The 15,242-nt window shown below is 48.5% G+C and overlaps 1 protein-coding gene across 1 annotated transcript; it reads left to right on the forward strand.

Annotated features, from left to right (window-relative positions):
• Positions 1–940: 940 nt before the first annotated feature.
• On the forward strand, positions 941–1,759 carry LOC109751234 (uncharacterized). Its single transcript, XM_020310127.1, has one exon. It carries the CDS (start codon positions 941–943, stop codon positions 1,757–1,759), a length of 819 nt encoding a protein of 272 aa, XP_020165716.1.
• Positions 1,760–15,242: the final 13,483 nt, after the last annotated feature.

The raw sequence follows: 15,242 nt of genomic DNA on the forward strand, positions 1-15,242 counted from the left end.
GAATTTTGTAGTTGAATTTTGAATTCAAATAAATGAATGAATGAACATTCAAACCAAAGACCCGTCAAAACAGGAACTAGGTTGCTACGAACACGTCAGAATCAACTCTCCTTGCATTAATTAGATCCTAGGCACTTTACTACAAATCGAGCGTTAAAATTCAAAATTTTCAAAAATAATGGTATTTTTTACTCGGAATGTGGATTTACCGAGGGGCACGGAAATACGCGGTAACCATGGGAAATCTTGAAATTTCGACTGGTAACCAAAACCTCGGGCCTGGCACTGTTGTCAAAGGAGACTCACCGCAGGATTATTCTACCATCGGCACTGTTGTGGATCAGTTGTACAGATGCCATCGTCAAACTTCCAGGCGGAGCAAGCGCGTGTGCCTGGTTCGTCGGCGCCGAAACAAACGATAGGGAATGCCCTCGATCGTGGCCTCGTCAGATTCTGGAACTATCCTGGGTGTTTGTTTTCCCTAGCGTGGGCTGAGCAACAAGCACGTATGGGCTTCAACTAGGAAAGCTGCCTAGCGTGGGCTGACCAACAAGTACATATGGGCTTCAACTAGGAAAGCTCCTGGGCTTTAATACTTGAGCGCACTATTAGAGGGGGCTAATTAGCGCTAAAGTTGTTTGACGTAGCCTAATTAACTTACATCAGACTCCCACTCTGAAAAGTGGTTGGTTACGGTTTCGGCATCAAGTAGTCAAAGAAGACAGTACAAAATTATCTTCCCCTAGGCGAAAAACCTAGGGTTTCGACATCTTCCGGCGGCCGCCGCCGGAATCTATCTCAGGCCGCTTTTCTCACCCCCCCGCCCCTCCTGTCCGCCAGGGGCTCGGGCTGTTTGAGGGGATCCGTGACCGTACCTCGGCGCTGGTTGGGGGTTGGGGTTTGGCGAGGAACGACGGCGGCAAGATCGGATCTCTTGCAGATGGCGGAAAACAGGAGCTCTCAGCGGAGGCAGGGGAAGGAACCTGCTGAAGAATTGCTTGCCCGGCTCACGCTACAGGAGGAAGAAGAGGACGAATTCATATGGGAGGAGGAGCTGCCGGATATGGTAGAACCGGCGAAGTGGTTAGCAATTGCCAGAGTCCATACACCAAAGACCTTCAGCCCTAATGCGCTGTATAATGACATGCGTGTGGCATGGAACCCTGCCAAACAGGTGGTATGGAGGAAGATCAAAACTAATTTGTTCACAGCGCAGTTTGGGTGCCTGGGTGATTGGAATAAGGCGATGGTTGAAGGGCCGTGGTTATTCAAGGAGCAGGCTGTGATCATGGAGGAATATGACGGGTTTAAAAACCCTGATACTTTCGAGCTAGATAAGCTCTCTGTGTGGGCACAAATTCATCGTTTGCCGGATAAGTTCTTGATTGAGCGTGCTGTAAAGGGTTTGGCATCTAGAATTGGAGAAGTGGAAGAAGTACAACTGAAGCTACCGGCGGGTTTCTTTGGTGAATTTGTGAGGGTTAAAGTCAAGATAGATATTAATGCTAAGATAAAACATTTTGTTACTGCAAAGAAGGGAGAAGAAAGTGGGAAGTACCAAGTGAAATATGAGAAGCTACCAACTTTTTGCTACAACTGTGGCGAGTTTGGTCATTGGCATGAGGAATGTGGAGATGGGGAGCATGATGAGTCTACCTTTGAGTTGGGGGATTTTCTGTTTGCTGACAACGTACGGTTCAAACCAGCTGGTAGGGGAAATTATGTCCCGCAATGGGGAGGGGGAAGACAAGGAACATGAGGTAGAGGTGGACAGGGGGCTGGAGGTCGTGGTAGGGGCCGAGAACCCTATAATCCAAACCAAAGTTGGCGCTTCAATGCCCAACATCAGCAGCAACATCCGGGTGATGGATCTCAGGCATACCCAAAAGAGAATGCGAATGAGAATAGGGGGAGTACCATGGTAGTCCCTCCTGTTATAGCTAATACCCTGACGGAGACAACCCAAACTCCAAATAAGAGGGCGTCAGTTGAGAACACATCAAGTGTTTTGGAGGCTGCTGTGGTTGGTGGAGGGACTGAGGGCACGCAAGCACTAATCATCAGGGATAAAACGCAGGTCCCTCCCCTCCCACCTGTGTATGTTTCTCCGAGGAAGGAGTATATGTTGGAAATATGCCCTAGAGGCAATAATAAATTGGTTATTATTATATTTCCTTGTTCATGATAAACGTTTATTATCCATGCTAAAATTGTATTGATAGGAAACACAGATACATGTGTGGATACATAGACAACACCATGTCCCTAGTAAGCCTCTAGTTGACTAGCTCGTTGATCAATAGATGGTTACGGTTTCCTGACCATGGACATTGGATGTCGTTGATAACAGGATCACATCATTAGGAGAATGATGTGATGGACAAGACCCAATCCTAAGCCTAGCACAAGATCGTGTAGTTCGTCTGCTAAAGCTTTTCTAATGTCAAGTATCATTTCCTTAGACCATGAGATTGTGCAACTCCCGGATACCGTAGGAATGCTTTGGGTGTACCAAACGTCACAACGTAACTGGGTGGCTATAAAGGTGCACTATAGGTATCTCCGAAAGTGTCTGTTGGGTTGGCACGAATCGAGACTGGGATTTGTCACTCCGTGTAAACGGAGAGGTATCTCTGGGCCCACTCGGTAGGACATCATCATAATGTGCACAATGTGACCAAGGAGTTGATCACGGGATGATGTGTTACGGAACGAGTAAAGAGACTTGCCGGTAACGAGATTGAATAAGGTATCGGGATACCGACGATCGAATCTCGGGCAAGTACTATACCGGTAGGCAAAGGGAATTGTATACGGGATTGATTGAATCCCCGACATCGTGGTTCATCCGATGAGATCATGGTGGAACATGTGGGAGCCAACATGGGTATCCAGATCCCGCTGTTGGTTATTGGCCGGAGAACGTCTCGGTCATGTCTGCATGGTTCCCAAACCCGTAGGGTCTACACACTTAAGGTTCGATGACGCTAGGGTTATAGGGAATAGATATACGTGGTTACCGAATGTTGTTCGGAGTCCCGGATGAGATCCCAGACGTCACGAGGAGTTCCGGAATGGTCCGGAGGTAAAGATTTATATATGGGAAGTCCCGTTTTGGCCACCGGAAGAGTTTCGGGCGTCACCGGTAATGTACCGGGACCACCGGAGGGTTCCGGGGGTCCACCGGGAGGGGCCACCAACCCCGGAGGCCTGCGTGGGCCAAGTGTGGGAAGGGACCAGCCCCTAGGTGGGCAGGTGCGCCTCCCACAAGAGGCCCAAGGCGCAGGGAAGGGGGAAGGGGGAAACCCTAGGCTCAGATGGGCCTAAGGCCCACCTAGGGTGCGCCCCCCCCCTCTCTCCCCCTCTGGCCGCCCCCCTAGATGCATCTAGGGCTGGCCGCACCCTTTGGGGGTGTAACGCCCACGATGCGGCTATATCTCCCACGTGTCGAGGCACGACTTAGAGGCATAACCGCATTGTGGTTTAGTCGCAAGAAGGGTCATCTTCACACAATCCCATGTAATGAACAAGAATGGGATAAAGAGTTGGCTTACAATCGCCACTTCACACAATACATAAATAAAACATACATCATTCAGAGATACACACATAGGTCCGACTACGGAACCAAAATAAAAGAAGACAACCCAACTGCTAGATCCCTGATCGTCCCAACTGGGCACCACTACTGATCAACATGAAAAGAAACAACACAACGAACAAGATCTTCATCGAGCTCCCACTTGAGCTCAGTTGCGTCACTTGCACTGGTATCATCGGCACCTGCAACTGTTTTGGAAGTATCTGTGAGTCACGAGGACTCAGCAATCTCACACCCGCGAGATCAAGACTATTTAAGCTTATAGGAAAGGATGGTGTAATGAGGTGGAGCTGCAGCAGGCACTAAGCATATATGGTGGCTGACATACGCAAATAAGAGCGAGAAGAGAAGCAACGGAATGGTCGTGAACTAGCAATGATCAAGAAGTGATCCTGAACCTCTACTTACGTCAAACATAACCCAGAAACCGTTTTCACTTTCCGGACTCCGCCGAGAAGAGACCATCACGGCTACACACGCGGTTGATGCGTTTTAATTAAGGTCAAGTGTCAAGTTCTCTACAACCGGATATTAACAAATTCCCATCTGCCACATAACCGCGGGCACGGCTCTCGAAAGTTTATACCCTGCAGGGGTATCCCAACTTAGCCCATTATAAGCTCTCACGGTCAACGAAGGATAAACCTTCTCCCAGGAAGACCCGATCAGTCTCAGCATCCCGGTTTACAAGACATTTCGACAATGGTAAAATAAGACCAGCAAAGCCGCCCGAATGTGCCGACAAATCCCGATAGGAGCTGCACATATCTCGTTCTCAGGGCACACCGGATTGTCCAAGCTTCCGATAGGCGAGCCCAGAGTTGCCCCTGGTGGCCACCGGCGACTGACAGGTTGGACCAACACTCAGAGGAGCACTGGCCCGGGGGTTTAAAATAAAGATGACCCTTGAGTCTGCAGAACCCAAGGGAAAAAGGCTTAGGTAGGCGAATGGTAAAACCAAGGTTGGGCCTTGCTGGAGGAGTTTTATTCAAGGCGAACTGTCAAGGGGTCCCATAAATCACCCAACCGCGTAAGGAACGCAAAATCAAGGAACATAACACCGGTATGACGGAAACTAGGGCGGCAAGAGTGGAACAAAACACCAGGCATAAGGCCGAGCCTTCCACCCTTTACCAAGTATATAGATGCATTAATCAAATATATAATAGATATTGTGATATCCCAAGATATCCATGTTCCAACAAGGAACAAACTTCATCTCCACCTGCAGCTAGCAACGCTATAAGAGGGGCTGAGCAAGAGCGGTAACATAGCCAAACAACGGTTTGCTAGGAACAAGGTGGGTTAGAGGCTTGACATGGCAATATGGGAGGCATGATATGGCAAGTGATAGGTAGCGTAGCATGGCAAAAGAACGAACAACTAGCAAAGCAAAGATAGAAGTGATTTCGAGGGGTGGTCATCTTGCCTGAGATCCCGCAAGGAAGAAGAACGAGTCCATGAAGAAGACAAACGGATGTAGTCGAACGAATCCTCACAACTCCGGAACGAAACCGAAGCTAACGAGAGAAGCAACCCGGAAAGAAACAAACAACAAAGTAAACAACCACCACATACACATGGCATGATGCAAAAACAAATATGATGCATGTCCGGTTTAATGAGGCATGGCATGGCAAAGTGCACAAGCAAAACTACAAGTTAAATGGAGCTCAATATGCAACGAGTTGCATATTGACGAAACACCACATCAATTATTTAGTTCTCTCTCATTATGTACCCAACAATATTAAATGTTGATTAACATGGCAAGAGGTGAAGCATAAGTAAACTACCTATTTAAGCAAGTTAAATGAGGCCGAAAATAAGAAACAACAATTCCGGAAAATCCTCATGTCCATATTTTAGATTTGGTACTGTTCTTCCCTAAACACAATTTTAATGTTGTTAAACAGCAAAACGAAGTGCACCATGTTAAACTAGGCATTTTTCTACCCCATTTACATATAAAGTTTATTATAATCCGAGCTACGGTTATTTAGTTATGAAATAAATCATTTTGACACGGCATTCGAGCAAATTTAATCAAACAACATTTTAAACAATTTTAACATGGGTGAAAGTGGCATATTATTAAACTACACAAAATTCTAAGCATTTTACATATTTAGTTAGTTTTAATCCGATGCACGGTTGTGGAGTTATTAAATGCATGAAGTGCAAGGGTCTTTCTGTAAAACTGGCAGTCTCTGGATAATTAGGAAATTTGCAGCAGCGGTAAAAAAATCACTGCGGGCCTAACTGGCTGGCCCACTAGTGCACAGGAGCGGGCACTGGGCGCTGCTCACCATGGGCTGAGGCCCAGTTGATGGAGGAGGCCCAAAAGGGCGCATGCAGGCCGGCTGGAGGGAAGGCCGAGGTGGGCGCTGGACTGGGTCAACGCGAGCGGGGTGCGGTCGAGACGAAGCAAAGGATGCAGGGGGCGACGGTCGCGGCTGGACTTGGCGAAGGGCAGCGCGAGGTAGGAGGCGCCGGCAGCGGAACTTGGCGAGGCGACGGAGGCAGGGCTTGCCGGCGGCGTGGCCGGATGCGGAGACCAACGCGGGCGGGGCGGGCGCGCTCGATCCCGACCTGCTGCTCGAAGCAGGGGACACAGCGGCCGCGGTAGGCGAACTCGGTGGCGGCGGCTCCTTGCTGCAGCAGCTACAGAGAGAGAGAGAGATGTGAGCCAAGTGGGAGAAGGAGAGGAAAGAGGGACGGGCGAAGGGGAGCAGAGGGGCGGCCAGCAGGGTCTGCGACGCTCGGGCGCGAGGGCTACTGCTCCGCGGCTGTGGCCACGGGGACGAGGAGGTAGGCGCTGGCATGGGGAGAAGCTGCTGCGGGAGGAGTGCGGCGTGCTGAGACACCGGCGCGACGAGGTGGAGGTGAGGTCGAGGCGCGCGACGACGGGCGAGCTCGGGCGCATCGCCAGAGTAGGAGCAGCGGGGACCCGAGCCGACACGGCTGGAGCCTGCCGACGTCGACTCGGACAAGCGCAAGACAGAGGAGGCGGGGACGGCACTGCGGAGCTCGGGCGAGGCGGCTTGGACTTGGCGGATCCAGGTGGTGGAGCAAGGACGAGGCGGCACTGGAAGCTCGCACGGGCGTCCATGGCGCGGGACGCGGGGCGGCGAAGGAGCAGGAGGCTGACGAGGTCCCGTACGGGCGGCTTCGCGGATCCATCGGGGACGAGCGGGTGGCAGCGCGCACGTCGAGGACGCGACCAGGGATGGGGTTCCTGCCCAGCAAAGAGAGAGCAGATAGATGAAACGCAGGAAGAAGAAAAAGAAGTGAAGAGAGCAAGGGAGACGGGGCGCGGCACGGGCCTACTAGATGTGGTCGTCGGCGGCGAGGCGTGAGGTTGTGAGTCGGAGGAGCTCGGGATCGAGGGGCTCTGGCGATGAGGATAGCTTGGCTTGTGGTGTGCACGAGCTGCAGCGGCAGTCGGGCAGAGGCAAGGCGGTGGTGGCGAGATCCGGGCGCGGGGTTTCCGTTCCCGGCGCCGGAATGGAGGGGGGGGCGCACCGGCGAGGAGAGGAGCGCTCGGGCGCTGCTGCTACTTGGGGGTGGAGCGCGGGGCAGGGGCCGAGGAAGGAGGTGGCCGAGGTGCTGGGCTGCTGGATCGAGCGAGGGGATTGGCTCGAGGATGAAAACAAGGAGGGAGATGCTACGCGATCTGGTTGGGCGGCGTTGAAAGCAAGGTGGTTGGTCGGGGAAGGATCTCGAGGAACAGGGTGAGTGTGTGGTGGCGGCGGAAGGGGAAAGATGGGACAGGATCCCTAGATCCTTGGGTTGGACCTATATATATCTCATGGTATTAGATTATAGGATATTTGGGCCCTCCGATTTAAATCGGACGATCGAGGAAAATAGGCTAGGAGAGTCCAACAAAGAAAACGGTGATGTTTTGTAGATGTTTGGGGATGATCCGAATCCAACGGTAACAACAAACCGGGTCGGGTACGGGACAACTTTCGGACGCGCGGGAGGGGATCGCGGGCTGACGAGAGAGGTTAGTTGGTTTGACAAGATGGAACCGAAAACACGGTTGGTCTTGGAACGGTGAACGAAGACAAGGGGGGAACGCGGCAACTACGAAATAAATAACAGAGCTGACACGCAAAACATGGAACAACAAAATAAATAACAGAGCTGACACACAAAACATGGAACGCATCTGGAGCGTCGGTCTCGGGGTGTTACAACACTCCACCACTACAAAAGGATCTCGTCCCGAGATCTAGGATGGCACCGGAGAAAAACGGAAGAGGAAGAGGTAAAACAAAGTTGCTTCTTTGAGAAAAGAGTGAAACCAACGAACCTTGAGAGGTTGGACAACTTGAAAGAAAGAGTACAACGGAGACAAACAAGATTGCAAACACTCTGTTGGCAAAGAGGAACAAGGAACATTACAAGAACCTTGTAGGTTGAAAAGCAAACAAAAATGGTTACGATGGACAAAAAGTACATGCAAGCACTCCGGTTGAAACGAGATGTATAAGGAACGACAAAGATCCATTACGACAACACTAAAACAATATAGAAAAGGAATAAGAGTGATATAATTTGGACAGCACTCCGACTGTAAATGGAAGGAATTGAACATGATCTTGACAAGATGAGAGGATACTCGATGAAATTAACAACACATTGCCTCCGGTACTAATGAAAGAATGGCACAAGGGGTAAGAAAGATTTCATACAGCACTCCGGTTGATAAGGAGACAAAACTTGATAAGATGAGAGAACTCAAATGAAAACACGTCACTCCGGCTAAACGGATAAGAAAGGAAAAATTACATGATCTTGACAAAACAAGATGATTGGTCGAAGATAGCAACATCACAATGCCTCTGGGACGAACGAATAGAAGATAGATCGTCGGAATAAGATAACGGAGAAGAAATGACAACTTCTGCCACAAATGGGCTTGGAAAGCATCCTTCCAAGAAGGTTATAACGGAGTTGTTGGAAAAAACCAATAACAAAAGGATATGATCCTCGTGGGCTTATGGAGACATCTCAAAACATGAGGTGAAAATTTGCCACTAACGAAAACAATTGCTTGCTTGAGATCAACGAAGAGATGAAATCTTCTCTCGCCGAGAGGATAGGAGAAAACTTGGATCATTGTTAGACACCACAATTAGCAACATTCCTTAGGGAAGGCTTTAGGTGAAACATGACACAAGATAACTCCAACGAAGAGATTGGTGGATTTAAAATATCTCATTCTTGACAACATGTGAAACATGAAACACGAACTCAAATTGTCAAGAATGACATAACACCACCTCGAAAGATATTGATAGAGAGAATTGCACTTCGGAATGCAAAATGAAGAATGCTTGAACTTCTCAAAACAAAACATGTGTTGAACACCATGTTTATTTTAGAGTATAACTTGGCGGATCTTGACTCCGAGAGAAATCTTGAAGAACAATTGAAGAATGAAAAGAATCCTTGACGAACCACCATGTAGAGCCTCCATGAAGAACTCTGGTAATAAAAGAATGATCAAACGAAAGGGAAAATTGAAAAGAACTCTGGGAGAAGCCTTGCAATGATTAGATGAAGCTTTGAAATGATATAATTGAAATAACTTGGAGCTCCGGAAAGAAAAGATGAACAACTTTGAACCGAAAATTTGATATGATGAACAACTCCGGAAAGAAGAAATTAGATCACTTGGATGAAACAATAATAAGAATTATGTTATGCGTATCCTTCACCAATCTAAATTGATGACAATCAAAGGATTTGGTATACTACTTATTCTCGTAAAAAGGATTAAGATAGATATAGCGCAAACTTGAGAAGGTCTTCAACGAACCACCGGTAGGATTGGAAAGAACGAATGAATCTATATGATAACGAAGGAACAGAACTCTTGAAAAAACCACCGTAAGAATTGAAAATGAAAGTAGCAAAGGCACAATTCACCAGGAAGAATTGGAAAACGAAAGAAGATACTTGAGGGGATTTAGATACAAGTGAACGAATAGATGACGAGCTGAATAGAGAATACTTGAATGATGCACCGGTAAGATTTGGAGAAGAACGAAGAGACATCAATTTAGAATAGTTGGAGAACGAGGCTGAAAACTTAGAACGAAGAAATCTTCTGAAATGATGGCCTTTGGATAATCAAACTGAAAAGACTCATGAATTTCTCCGGATGGGTGAAAAGAATTCTCATAATCGAAAACAATTATGAGAGGATGGCGTCAAGCTAGAACCATGAATCTTCAAGAGAACGGATAAGATTTAAGAGAAACTCTTCTTCGGTCTTCAAATGTTGAGAATGATGACAAGAAACACCACCATGAATTGTTGAGATACTCCGGGATGAAAATTAGAAAGGTTGAACCAACGATGAAAAGAACTTGAAAGATCTCGGAGAAAGACATATGATTGGTGATAACCCATTCTTACGTCAAACTTCGAAAAGAATTGGGGAATAACTCCAGAAAAATTAGAAGAGTCAGGTAAGATCCTGGGAAAATAACCTGTGGGTTAGGGCCCACTCAAAAGATACACCGTTGAATGATTAGTTGAAAAGGAAATTGCACCGGTTGAATTAAATGGCTTGAATGAGATAACAACCTCAAAATAGCTTGAACGGATCTTGAATGAAAACACGAATCTCCTGAGATATCTTCAACACTCCAGAACACATGGAAAACGAGAGGTGAGTGATTAGGAGATACACCGGCACGAGAAAAACATTTGAAACGAGGAAAAGATATGATCGACAAAGCTTGAATTTAATCCACCGGAGAAGAATACAAGAATGATGAATGATGAACTTGAAGTTTCGTGAGCATCTTCATGGAAAATCACCGGATAAGAACATTGAAAGAAAAGAATGAAGAGACTTTGCATCAATAAAAAGGATACTTGATTAAGAAATCTGAGTGTTTCAAGAAAAAGGGTGGGAGGGCAGGAAAAAAACAAAGACAACTTGGGACGGATGAAGCAAACACCGTTGCAAAGAACTGAGAATTGATCTCGCGAATGTTAAAATGATCGGATCCACTTGAAAAAGAGCACGTCGGTTGGAAAGAATTGGGATGACAAACTCGATGGTCAAGAAGGATTAGTATCCCCATAGGAATATGAGAACACCACTTAGAATAAGGTATGGAATCGACACTTGACATTGAAGCAACTCGAATACCACAACTTAAAATAAAACAAAGGATTTGGCTTGCAAAATAAGCCGGAACAAACATATGATAGAGATTTCGTCCGAAGTTTTCGTGGTGGGGCCCACACGGGCTCGATCGTACAACACCATCATGTACAAGGCAATGCACATGACATACGAAGCGTCCCCGAGTCGGCATAGCCAAGGACTCTTTAAGACACTACGAGACCACTATAAAACCAACCGTGGAAAGGCGGACCACTAGACGTCGAACCCCAATCTCATATCATGCATCTGTCGGAAAGATATCCTAGGAGCTACTTGAATTCCCACTTATAAACTCCCGAAACTTTCTGGTTATGCAATCAGGTGTTGGGGATACAGGGGACACAAAATATATCACCCAAACTAACAATCCCTAGATCCAGCTGTATCCATCCTTCAACACATAACCAAGAAAACTCCGGAAATCGTTTTCCTCAACCTTCGAAAAGCATCCGTTATACGAGTTATGGCAATACTCCCGAACTTCCGCCCCAGTACTGGGTGGCGTCAAGGTGATCTCACCAACAACTGCATAAAAGAGATTTCGATGTCGGCGAAACTCAGGTATTCCAGAACTGCAACGATAAAATTGTGATGACAACACCTCAGAGCTCAACTCCCCGGGACACTACCACAACCCCTAAATGTCAGGAGGCACCAAGAACAATGTTCTCGTCACAAAACCATCGGAACGATTCCAAGATACCCGCGTGATCCTAAAAAAAATTTAGTGAAATTTGAGGAGAGAATAGTCAAAACTTCTACGTCAGGAGGCCTCACCAGAGCGACGAAGGGACTGAGGAGTAAAAAGAATCCTACTCTCCGATATATATAATCCTAAGACTCAAAACATTTTTGTTCTAGACTCAACAACGCCAGCGATTCGATCAAGCAGGGGGCTCCTAAGTCGGGGATGGCTCTGATTACCAACTTGTAACGCCCACGATGCGGCTATATCTGCCACGTGTTGAGGCACGACTTAGAGGCATAACCGCATTGTGGTTTAGTCGCAAGAAGGGTCATCTTCACACAATCCCATGTAATGAACAAGAATGGGATAAAGAGTTGGCTTACAATCGCCACTTCACACAATACATAAATAAAACATACATCATTCAGAGATACACACATAGGTCCGACTACGGAACCAAAATAAAAGAAGACAACCCAACTGCTAGATCCCTGATCGTCCCAACTGGGCACCACTACTGATCAACATGAAAAGAAACAACACAACGAACAAGATCTTCATCGAGCTCCCACTTGAGCTCAGTTGCGTCACCTGCACTAGGATCATCGGCACCTGCAACTGTTTTGGAAGTATCTGTGAGTCACGAGGACTCAGCAATCTCACACCCGCGAGATCAAGACTATTTAAGCTTATAGGGAAGGATGGTGTAATGAGGTGGAGCTGCAGCAGGCACTAAGCATATATGGTGGCTGACATACGCAAATAAGAGCGAGAAGAGAAGCAACGGAACGGTCGTGAACTAGCAATGATCAAGAAGTGATCCTGAACCTCTACTTACGTCAAACATAACCCAGAAACCGTTTTCACTTTCCGGACTCCGCCGAGAAGAGACCATCACGGCTACACACGCGGTTGATGCGTTTTAATTAAGGTCAAGTGTCAAGTTCTCTACAACCGGATATTAACAAATTCCCATCTGCCACATAACCGCGGGCACGGCTCTCGAAAGTTTATACCCTGCAGGGGTATCCCAACTTAGCCCATTATAAGCTCTCACGGTCAACGAAGGATAAACCTTCTCCCAGGAAGACCCGATCAGTCTCGGAATCCCGGTTTACAAGACATTTCGACAATGGTAAAACAAGACCAGCAAAGCCGCCCGAATGTGCCGACAAATCCCGATAGGAGCTGCACATATCTCGTTCTCAGGGCACACCGGATTGTCCAAGCTTCCGATAGGCGAGCCCAGAGTTGCCCCTGCTGGCCACCGGCGACTGACAGGTTGGACCAACACTCAGAGGAGCACTGGCCCGGGGGTTTAAAATAAAGATGACCCTTGAGTCTGCAGAACCCAAGGGAAAAAGGCTTAGGTAGGCGAATGGTAAAACCAAGGTTGGGCCTTGCTGGAGGAGTTTTATTCAAGGCGAACTGTCAAGGGGTCCCATAAATCACCCAACCGCGTAAGGAATGCAAAATCAAGGAACATAACACCGGTATGACGGAAACTAGGGCGGCAAGAGTGGAACAAAACACCAGGCATAAGGCCGAGCCTTCCACCCTTTACCAAGTATATAGATGCATTAATCAAATATATAATTGGTATTGTGATATCCCAAGATATCCATGTTCCAACAAGGAACAAACTTCATCTCCACCTGCAGCTAGCAACGCTATAAGAGGGGCTGAGCAAGAGCGGTAACATAGCCAAACAACGGTTTGCTAGGAACAAGGTGGGTTAGAGGCTTGACATGGCAATATGGGAGGCATGATATGGCAAGTGATAGGTAGCGTAGCATGGCAAAAGAACGAACAACTAGCAAAGCAAAGATAGAAGTGATTTCGAGGGGTGGTCATCTTGCCTGAGATCCCGCAAGGAAGAAGAACGAGTCCATGAAGAAGACAAACGGATGTAGTCGAACGAATCCTCACAACTCCGGAACGAAACCGAAGCTAACGAGAGAAGCAACCCGGAAAGAAACAAACAACAAAGTAAACAACCACCACATACACATGGCATGATGCAAAAACAAATATGATGCATGTCCGGTTTAATGAGGCATGGCATGGCAAAGTGCACAAGCAAAACTACAAGTTAAATGGAGCTCAATATGCAACGAGTTGCATATTGACGAAACACCACATCAATTATTTAGTTCTCTCTCATTATGTACCCAACAATATTAAATGCTGATTAACATGGCAAGAGGTGAAGCATAAGTAAACTACCTATTTAAGCAAGTTAAATGAGGCCGAAAATAAGAAACAACAATTCCGGAAAATCCTCATGTCCATATTTTAGATTTGGTACTGTTCTGCATTAAACACAATTTTAATGTTGTTAAACAGCAAAACGAAGTGCACCATGTTAAACTAGGCATTTTTCTACCCCTTTTACATATAAAGTTTATTATAATCCGAGCTACGGTTATTTAGTTATGAAATAAATCATTTTGACACGGCATTCGAGCAAATTTAATCAAACAACATTTTAAACAATTTTAACATGGGTGAAAGTGGCATATTATTAAACTACACAAAATTCTAAGCATTTTACATATTTAGTTAGTTTTAATCCGATGCACGGTTGTGGAGTTATTAAATGCATGAAGTGCAAGGGTCTTTCTGTAAAACTGGCAGTCTCTGGATAATTAGGAAATTTGCAGCAGCGGTAAAAAAATCACTGCGGGCCTAACTGGCTGGCCCACTAGTGCACAGGAGCGGGCACTGGGCGCTGCTCACCATGGGCTGAGGCCCAGTTGATGGAGGAGGCCCAAAAGGGCGCATGCAGGCCGGCTGGAGGGAAGGCCGAGGTGGGCGCTGGACTGGGTCAACGCGAGCGGGGCGCGGTCGAGACGAAGCAGAGGATGCAGGGGGCGACGGTCGCGGCTGGACTTGGCGAAGGGCAGCGCGAGGTAGGAGGCGCCGGCAGCGGAACTTGGCGAGGCGACGGAGGCAGGGCTTGCCGGCGGCGTGGCCGGATGCGGAGGCCAACGCGGGCGGGGCGGGCGCGCTCGATCCCGACCTGCTGCTCGAAGCAAGGGACACAGCGGCCGCGGTAGGCGAACTCGGTGGCGGCGGCTCCTTGCTGCAGCAGCTACAGAGAGAGAGAGATGTGAGCCAAGTGGGAGAAGGAGAGGAAAGAGGGACGGGCGAAGGGGAGCAGAGGGGCGGCCAGCAGGGTCTGCGACGCTCGGGCGCGAGGGCTACTGCTCCGCGGCTGTGGCCACGGGGACGAGGAGGTAGGCGCTGGCATGGGGAGAAGCTGCTGCGGGAGGAGTGCGGCGTGCTGAGACACCGGCGCGACGAGGTGGAGGTGAGGTCGAGGCGCGCGACGACGGGCGAGCTCGGGCGCATCGCCAGAGTAGGAGCAGCGGGGACCCGAGCCGACACGGCTGGAGCCTGCCGACGTCGACTCGGACGAGCGCAAGACAGAGGAGGCGGGGACGGCACTGCGGAGCTCGGGCGAGGCGGCTTGGACTTGGCGGATCCAGGTGGTGGAGCAAGGACGAGGCGGCACTGGAAGCTCGCACGGGCGTCCATGGCGCGGGACGCGGGGCGGCGAAGGAGCAGGAGGCTGACGAGGTCCCGTACGGGCGGCTTCGCGGATCCATCGGGGACGAGCGGGTGGCAGCGCGCATGTCGAGGACGCGACCAGGGATGGGGTTCCTGCCCAGCAAAGAGAGAGCAGATAGATGAAACGCAGGAAGAAGAAAAAGAAGTGAAGAGAGCAAGGGAGACGGGGCGCGGCACGGGCC

The sequence above is a fragment of the Aegilops tauschii genome, chromosome 5, assembly GCF_002575655.3.
Source record: "Aegilops tauschii subsp. strangulata cultivar AL8/78 chromosome 5, Aet v6.0, whole genome shotgun sequence".
Taxonomy (NCBI): Eukaryota; Viridiplantae; Streptophyta; class Magnoliopsida; order Poales; family Poaceae; genus Aegilops; species Aegilops tauschii.